The 9,719-nt window shown below is 37.2% G+C and overlaps 1 protein-coding gene across 1 annotated transcript; it reads left to right on the top strand.

Annotated features, from left to right (window-relative positions):
- The first annotated feature begins 367 nt into the window (after positions 1-367).
- LOC127638410 (caveolin-1-like) lies at positions 368-9,514 on the top strand. The gene is made up of 3 exons (XM_052119927.1): positions 368-646; positions 1,405-1,572; positions 6,889-9,514. The coding sequence occupies exons 1-3, from the start codon at positions 611-613 to the stop codon at positions 7,228-7,230; spliced, it is 546 nt and encodes a 181-aa protein (XP_051975887.1). The 5' UTR covers positions 368-610; the 3' UTR covers positions 7,231-9,514.
- The last annotated feature ends 205 nt before the right edge of the window (positions 9,515-9,719 follow it).

Raw genomic sequence — 9,719 nt, 5'->3', positions numbered from 1 at the left:
CCTCAACATGCCAGCACCTGATCTTGGTAGACAAATATTTGTTAATGCCAATAAATGAACATTAAAAGTTTTAAACTAAAATGGTGATATAAATAAAGTAAACGATTACAAGTGTGGGGGGACAAAAACACGAATACTCGTGGTTGAAAACATTTCAATGTATTAAGATTCTGGAATGCAAACCGACCCCAGTATAGTCAGTATAGTTTCAGGTTTATACTTCGTCACTTCACAGGCCATGCATCTTATTTGAGGGATTCGCTTTTACCCTGCCCAATTATGCCTCCCATTTGGGAAAAATCACGTCAAATTCTCCACCACTAATACTGCTATGTTCCGTGAGTGGCAGGCTAATGAAAGGTTTAGGTCTCACAGAGCTTGCCCTCAAGAGTGACTGAGAAAAACTCCCACTCCGAGCCTTACAGACCAGATAAAACGTCATTCAGTAGATCAAATATGTGCATTATGGAACTGTAGTACAAAGAAAAGAGCGGGAGTGCTGTAAGTGGAGGTCGATTGAGTTTCTCGAGTGAACTCCCCACACGCCTCCCTAACTGAGTGATTGTCTTGTTTCCACACACTTCTGATTGCTCTTCGGGCACGAGACAGCATGACCAGCGGATACAAAGACGGGACACCTGAAGAGGTAAGGATGAGTATTTTACCTCAGAAATCTGTTAATTTTATGTCAATTATGAGCCTTCATGGAGCAGGAGCACGCTTTGGTTTATTTTTAAATGCAATAGGAATTAAGCTGATTGTAGTTGGTTCTTAAATATATTTGAAAGGCGGTGTTTTGGCAGCTTGGTTCATTATTGGCTATTTTTCGCGCGTCTTGCTGGCCAATTTGCCGTCTTATCTGTTTCTGGCACGCACTTGCGAACATTTTTTCTTCAAATGTGGCAAACCTTCACTCGTTCCTGAGTACTGTAATATATTACATCCCTCCTCCTTCGTTGAGTAAGGACATATTTCCACAAACACAGAACTGCTGGGACTAGTAAAAATTTAAATAAATCCAGTTATTGTTCGTGAAATATGTGCTTGTTACTGTTAACTGAGCAGCTCAGTTACTTCTCATCCAATATTATGTCTACTGTGAAAAAAGCCAATTAAAAAAAGTCATAAACACTTACTAATGTGCACATGTTTTTAATTGTAAGTGTGTTTTCCATATTTTTTGACTGTATTGGATAGCGAGGTGAGCGTTGCATGTTCGTGCGCAAAGTGTTAATTGACGCCCCCTTGCGGTGTTACGCTGTAAGTCGGTTCCAGAGGGGTGTGGTACTTCACTTCTATCCGTTTAAAACCATCCCATGCCAATGCTGTCTGCCGAGTTGCGCGCTAGTCTGCCCTCCACGCTTATGAACTTTGCTTCATTTTCTGTTTTCTTTGGAACCGCAGGAATACGCACACTTGCCGTTCATCAGGAAACAGGGGAACATTTACAAACCCAATAATAAAGAAATGGATAACGACAGCATCAACGAAAAGACACTTCACGATTTCCACACCAAGGAGATTGACCTCGTCAATCGAGACCCAAAGCATATAAATGACAATGTGGTCAAGGTAGGTCAAAAACGTACACTTTCTTTGCATTATGCATTTTTCAGCCTATTTTTCTAAACAGTCAATGTCTGAAAAAGATATTCAAACTCTGACAAAAAAAAAAAAAAATTATATATATATATATATATATATACATTGGCTAGATAAATGCATGCAATAATATACTGTAGGTCATATGAAGCATCTGCTAGCAATTTTTCATACGTAACTTCAGAAATGTGTTTAAAGAGAATACAGTTTTTATATACTGCAAAAAAATATATGTTTTTGAGAATATAAATTTCAATAAAAGGAGTCAGTGGTCACTGTTTGTCACTTGTACTGGAAACAATTAACGCAAGTAGATCTCCTAAATGTGAAATGTTTGGATTGTGGAATGACTTTGTGAAAGTTTAATACGCTCAAGACATGCTGCTGTGTAAAATCCTATTGAGGAGCTTTCAATGGGAAAGTAAAGACGTTTTTATAGAGGAAATATTAAGAGCTTCCTGTTTTGGAGCCAAGGTTGTACACCTAACATTCTTAACAAAACATTTTCCTGGGCGTGTGTGGGATAATGCCTTGCATAGCAAGCTTTCCTATGAAAAAAGAATAGTTGTGAATGCTATTGAATGGCATTTAGGGATTCAGTTGTGATGACCCAATTATATAGGAATACATGGCACCTACCGTATTTATAACTGATCCAACCTTGTGTTCCCACCCCTGCTTACTTATTGTCCTTCACATTCTATCTCTTTCTCCCTCCCACCACAATATGACACTGAGTCACCTCCCTGAGGATACATGGAATTGAATAGTTCTTATGATTTGGCTGTAAATTGGATCCAGAAGACACAGAGAGCACTGAAAGAATATGTCTATTTATGATGTGAGGTTTGTTGAAGATTATGGGATTGATGTCACAAGGGATTGAATAGTCGTACTCATTTTGTGCCGTGAATGCACAAAACCTTTTATTTTGTCCTTAAAAGGGGTTCGCCTCGCAGTGGTCTTGCGTAGGAGAGCGTAGCAGGGAATTCCCTTCTCCTTTTTCACAAATGCTCCTTACACGCACGCACCCCCCACACACACACACACACACACACATGGGGCGTTCCTGCAGCGGGAGATCCAGACCACGATGCACACAAATTCTAAGATCCTTGTGTGCTGAAACACATGCGTAGCTTTGTACAGAACAGGATATTTTCCTCTCATAAAAGTGCATTCTTTTAATAGCACGCTGGAGCAGGATTCCACATGAAAATCTGGATCGTAAGTAGTCTATGGACAGACCACGCAAAGACCCCCCGAAGTCTAATATAGAAAAAAAACTTTCTTAGCCAATAGAGTTAAAGTAATATGTCTTTGGTGGGTTTTAAAGGGATAGTTAAGAACAATTATGCAGTTAATCTAGTCCCTGGACAAATATTCATTATATGGAAAAGGTGCAGTGCCAACATTCTTCAAAATTTCTCCTCTTGTGTTCCATTGAAGAAAGTAAGTAATATGGGTTTGGAATAACATGAGGGTGAGTTAATGATGACAAGGTGATTTAACCCCTTTATAAGTCACTGCATATAGATTTATATTTTGAATTAGTATAAGTAGTATTAGTGACTTGTCCTCATGGTTATGATTTAGAAAAAACTAAACAATGTAGTTGTACATCCTCAACAATGTAATTGTTTTGGCTCTACTGTTGTTCCAAGAACAATATATCGATGCATAATCTGCACTGTACACTGGTGATTTATTAGCTTAGAATTCAAGTTGATACTTCTGTCAGTATATTCAAAGTGTTATCGAAGAACACTGTGCAGTCTGCTCCAGAACTGTTTATTTTAACTTCATAGTTGTAATTTTCAAGTAATGGAAACTATGCATCCAGCCAATTGGGATATACTGGAGATAAATGAATGGGGAGGACTGGGTTTATATATGACTATTTAATTTGGAGTTTTGTTGCCAACTTTAGCCATGATGGTTTCAAGTTCTTGGATACATTGCAATTGATCATTTTACTATTACATATCTCACTCACTCTAAAAACATGAATTTTAAGGCATCATCTTTTGCAAGATTTTCATAAACATAGCATTGCTCAGTATACGTTTATTTAGGTTGTGTTGACACAAAAATCATCTTGCAGACATGCTCTTTTAAAAAAGGTATTTTTAAATAAATATTAGCTTTATCTTGACTTTCAAGGGTGACTGTGAAGAATAGAGTGTGTTCTTTCTACCAGTATAATCAGCAGTGCCACAGCTGTAATAAAAAAACATCTGTATATAGAAGCAGGTGTACTGCAACACAGATAGAATGTTTGCCTGTTTGACAAATACCTAAACTAAGCTTAAAGGTATAGTGCACCCGAAAATGAAAATTCTGTCATCATCTTCTCACCCTTATGTTGTTACAGACCCGTATGGTTGAACTATCCCTTTAAGATGTAAGGCCTAATAAATGGTTTTAGTATGGTAGTCAGAGGCCTTTTCTAAATGTTAATGTTTGGTGTCAGGCACAAGTCTAATCTGTTTATGATGCTTAAGGTTTAAAGTATAAACTATAAAGCATGTGTGTGAGCCAGGTCGTACCAGTCTGGATGAAGTGGAGCAAGGTACTGTTCAATGTACAGAAGCTGTCTATGAGGAATGTAGAGATGGCTGAAGGGGAGGAGGAGGAATGGGACTGTTTATCCAGTGTCAGTTGAGTTCAAGAGTTGATATGGATGAAGGAAACTTGCTCTATAAATATAAAATGCGAAGGTCAAATCGGTTTTGATTAAAACTTTAATGTATATGTAAATGAGTTCTATACCTATAATTGAAACAAAGCAGCCCAGTTAAATTCACTGAATTTGTCAAGTTAGAAGTAAAATGTGAATGGCATAAAATCAGTTTTGAGCTGAAAGAGAACATAAATTGAATAGTAATATTCTCCATTTGGCAGTCTCCAATTTAAAGCTTCTTGTTCTATAAATTAGTAGTCCTATATGAGAATACTTAAGTTTAATGCAGGTAATATATAAGTGTATCCTTTCTCTTTAAACAGTTTATTGTATTATGTATAGACATACTCTATTCACATCGCAAAGGTTCCTTCCCAGTCCACCAAGAATATTTAGACCCAGGTAATTTACATATAGAAGTCTTAGTGCATAAACATACTTTACGCAAGTACGCATTGTCATCGCGCAGTTCGGTTGAACATACTTAAAGCTGTACTATGTAATTCCTGCGACACTAGCACTACCAAATGGAATTGCACAAATAAACAATGTTTTCAAAACAGCTTTCAAACAGTCTCACAGTTATGAAAATGTGTAGTGTCTTGTTAAATGTTAACAATGTTGAAATTAGCTTTATAGCTAACATGGCTGACTGTGTAAGTTTGCTATTTTAATTCTATCCAAGTTTATTGACTGAAGCTCCTAGCTACATAATGGAAATGTATGTATGTGGCATCAAAACCTTTACTCTTAATGTCCCATGGCAGATCCAAACAGACACAGATAGTGCCTTTATAAAACATGAATCATAGATTATATTAGGAGCACAAACCATAAAGGAATACCCTTTATTACACAGTGTACAAAATCTGCTATGGCATTAATTTGGTTTCACATTATGTTAATGTCTTTAATAAAAGCAGTTGTAAGGTAATATGTATTAGAATTTTGCAATTGAGCATTTTTGTGTAAATGTTTTAGGAGGTGCTATTACGGGATCGCATTCTAAAATACAGCTTCATGTTCTGACAGTGATAACTGAATTAGTTATTGCCATCTTTTTCAGATGTTTCCCCATCAACTTTGAGCAGTTGACTCACCTGCTTAAAAACTAATTGTTTCCAGCTCCAATACAGGACACCTTTTAAAATGTGTAATATGAGATTCTTTATTTTTCTGTTATGTCAGATTTCTTTTAAGTTGCAATATCAAGTCTTGAAATTAAAGTGCAATACAAAATTGAAATAAGCCATAACATTGTCTTTGGGATGACTTACTGAAAAATGAAAATTATGTTTTCAAAATTACTGCGAAAATTACTGCAGAGGATCGTGCGGGAAAGAGAGATCGTTAACGGACATGTCCGTCATGTGTGTGTTTATGTTGTCTTTTAAGTTTATCATTAAAACTATTATTTATATCGTCAAGCCAGTTCTCGCCTCCTCCTTTCCATTGATCCCTTTACAGCATGATTTTTTTTTTTTGGTTACAAATGACAGGTTGTCATGCATGTAACTACAAAAAAACATTACATTTTAGGTAATTTTACACACAAACATGAATTGAACATTACAACTGGAGTGCTGGCATTTTTCTCGATTTTGTTGTATATGAACATCCTTATTGCCACATCATGGTTTTGTATCAGTTGTCTGGGACGGATACTCCTTGTCAGGGAGCATTCTGCACAAATGATTAGAAAAAATAATAGTTACACGTTAAAAACAAGCCATTACTGTATAGAAAATAACATGTTACACAAACAAGATCAAAAACTGACAATTTTCAGCTGTCAACATTGAACAAGACACCACACATTTTCATAACTGTGAGAAAATGATACAAACTTGAGCCACAGATTTCCTCTGATGGCGTCAGTTTCTTTAAAGGTTTGAGGCCTTAGAGAATATCTGTATGTGCTTGATTCCATGCTCATGAGAATGCTGTGACTCTGGTCCCACCCTGATTGTTAAACGAAGCGTGATTGGTTGAAGATAGAACGTGCTACGATTGGTCCGAGTAATGTGGCTGTTATCTGATTAGCTTGAGTAGACGATGGGTGGAGTCCACCTATTTGAGGATTGCCTGCAGCTCTCATGCAAGAAATGTTTCAGAATTCACAAATGCACAGCAAGCGATCCACAAATGAATGCTGGACAGGGTTGTGTTTGTGAGTTAAAACATATATTTATAAATAATTTTTTATTTGCAAATCTCATTTTATTTATTTGTGATTGCACTTTATTTTTGTGAAACTCCTTACATACATTTGTGGATCTCATTCAATTTATCATCAGCGTTCACATAATTGCGTAGACTATGTTTTGGCCTTATAAGGTACATCAGCAAAAACTGCCTGCTTAATAAGAACAATCAAAGAAATTATAATGATCATGTAAAATTAAACTAAGACTCTTTTTGGTCCAAAAACCCTTCCTTGGTCTTGCTGGGCTTTTTTTAGAACAATTGAAAAAATAACCTGCGAGACAAAGGAAAGTTTCATAGTCTACAAAGATGTTGAATACAGCTTCTTAAAAGAGAAGACTGACCTAACGATAAATTAATTCTGATGAAGTTAATTCTGTACTCTCTTTTGCATCCAGGTTGAATTTGAAGATGTAATCGCTGAGCCTGCTGGCACCTACAGCTTTGACGGTGTGTGGAAAGCCAGCTTCACCACCTTCACAGTAACCAAATACTGGTGCTACAGGCTTCTGACGGCCCTGGTGGGCATTCCTCTTGCCCTCGTATGGGGCATCTTCTTCGCCATCCTCTCCTTCATCCACATCTGGGCAGTGGTGCCCTGTGTAAAGAGCTACCTAATCGAGATCCACTGTGTCAGTCGAGTCTACTCCATCTGTGTGCACACCTTCTGCGACCCGCTGTTCGAGGCCATCGGAAAGTGCTTCAGCAGCGTCCGGGTCACCACCACCAAGGTGGTGTAAGGACAGGGAACGGAAAAGAGCCAGAGGGATAGGGATAGGGTGGGATGGGTAAATGGAAACCAATGTCCAACACAGAGCAATAAATCTTAAAGAAATTATAACTCTATAATAAAGAGGGCAACACAAAAGTGAACAGAGATTGGCTTTTGAGGGGTTGCACTGTATTTAGGTGGATATAAGAAAAGACACTCTTCACTGTCTCTGTTCAACAAGTCCATGATCTTAGTCTCCTCTCTGCTTTGGATTCCAAGGGGACATCTGTAAAAACATTCTCATATTTTTGTTATTTGTTTGCCTGTATCATCGTAAAAACGTTTTCTGCCTTACTTGTGTTGAATCTGTTGTTTTATTTACCCTTTTTATTCATTTGTGTAACAACGTAGTTAAATGGTAGTATCGTTGTGGTGCTTAAACAACTAATAATTTAGCTTTGTTCAGTATTCTGTCTGTCTTCCGTTTGGTATATGTGTATTGTCACCCTTAAGGCCAAACTTCGTTGTCTGTATTGCCGGAACGTCTCAAGCACAGTGCGCGTGATGCAAATTTAGTCTTCAGCAACGTATGCGTGGACTCTCCACGTCCACCCTTGTTTTTAAGACATGCACGTCATCGTGCATGTACCTGCTGTTGACTGTGCTAAAACAGTATTGCAAAGGAGTCGTAGTGCGCTTGTGGTCAAAAGAGTTTACTTTGAAAGGCTGAGCTCTTTTACAGTGCGCAAGATGGAATGGCACACAGTAAAACAAAATATAGAACAGGTGCAACAAGTTTTGGGTGAGAAAAACAAATATTTGTCTGTCCACACTAAATGCAAAATGGCAGCACCACGTGACACAGCCAGTCGACATTTGATGCTTAATGCCTTGTTATGTGGAGCAGGATTTTGGACCAGTGATGTTTCATGGTGGGAGGGGTTACCCTGTACAATAAGGCTGGGTAAAAATATAGATTTTCCAAATAATCACAATCTTCACTGATTCATATCAGTTATTGATTCTTAAAACCCCATAACTGATTTTTTACTTTAACTTTAAAGTCCATTAGTAGTGTCCATTATTATGTTTTCCATAAGTTTAGCAATTGAACAGCATAATTTGAGAATTTATTTCACATGTAAGTAAAACAGTTATTATAACTGAAATATTCCCAAATAAATCAGAATTTAATCGAATCATAATCTTAATAGAAAATCAAATCGAGAGGTTGTGAATCGGAATTGCAACAAATCAGAAAATTTGTATCAATATTCAGCCTTGCTGTACAATCAAGTAATTGATAAAATTGCCTTTTGTAATCTTCAGATTTACATAGAAGAAACCGTTTTTACTGCTTTAAGCTTGAACGTGCTGCACCTGGTTCGGACACTGAGTTATTTGTGGTCATCACTGGGGTTTGTGTAATCTAAAGTTTTTTTTTTTTTTGGTAGCTGGGGTTTGGGAGATTGACTGAATTTTAGAGAAAAAATTAGGCAAGGCCCTGCTGATGTCAAGACTGCCCAACACACTGCATGTTGCCACTGAAAATGGTGGAAAGCCCAAACACGGGGCAAAAGAGTTGCACTCACTGAACCCTTTGTCAACTCAGCATATACTAACAAAGAGACTGTTCCTGGCTCGATGACACATAACGCTTCAAAGTGGTTGTCATTGCAGCAGCTTTATGATTGACAGAGAATGTCTGTGTAACATCCAGAGAGATGTTATGTGAATTTAGCTACTCAGCTTAACCACACCAAGGACATAAACCTAGTGGGGTCTTTTAGCAGTCGTGAAGATTTTTTTATAATACCAAAGCACATTACCACAGCATTAACATAGACATAAACATATGTTTGCGGTCTTTGAAGATGAAGAACTTGTTTTTATGGATTTTTTTATATATATATTATTGCTTCTGCTGGACAAAGTGACATCATTTGGGTTGGAATTTTGTCCCTGCAAACATAAACATACCTGCCTCCGTTGATTCACTGTTGGACACAAACAAACAAACACACACACATACACACACTAACAAAGATTGGCAGCAAACTAAAGTAACCGGCCTCACAGGCTGCTGCTAAATTGGGGTATATTATATTTTATACTGACGTTAAGCTCACTTTTTTCACCTTTTTGTCTGCCTGCTGTCTTAGTATCTATTTCAAAACATGTTCTTAAATGAATCTGCCTCTGTAGATGAGATCATATTTTTATTCATATTTTATATGAAAACTGAAATTTTCTTTCCTTGCTTTTACTGTAAAATCACATAATGCTGTGCACATTAAAAAAATTTATATAAATGAAGTTGGCATTTATTTGTCTCTATTCGTGAACTTATTTGTGGTTTTCAAGTAGTGAGGCTACTGGAAATTTAGAAACAGGCCTTGCTTTCTTGTAATAAAGATCTATTTGATTAAACGGCTTTGCTGTAGATTTAGGACTTTGTTTAAAGCCCTTCTGGGTTTCTTGAAACTTTCTGTGGTAATTTTAAAGCTCTCTGCATTC

The sequence above is a fragment of the Xyrauchen texanus genome, chromosome 46 (assembly GCF_025860055.1).
Source record: "Xyrauchen texanus isolate HMW12.3.18 chromosome 46, RBS_HiC_50CHRs, whole genome shotgun sequence".
In the NCBI taxonomy this organism is placed as follows: domain Eukaryota; kingdom Metazoa; phylum Chordata; class Actinopteri; order Cypriniformes; family Catostomidae; genus Xyrauchen; species Xyrauchen texanus.
This window is presented reverse-complemented; position numbering and strand designations above follow the sequence as displayed.

What these genes read in the sequence shown, in the direction of transcription:
- LOC127638410 (XM_052119927.1), top strand. Translation starts at nt 611, where the DNA reads ATGACCAGCGGATACAAAGACGGGACACCTGAAGAG. An exon ending in AAGACGGGACACCTGAAGAG is followed by an intron (nt 647 to 1,404) that starts GTAAGGATGAGT and finishes TTGGAACCGCAG; the next exon opens with GAATACGCACACTTGCCGTT. An exon ending in TAAATGACAATGTGGTCAAG is followed by an intron (nt 1,573 to 6,888) that starts GTAGGTCAAAAA and finishes TTTTGCATCCAG; the next exon opens with GTTGAATTTGAAGATGTAAT.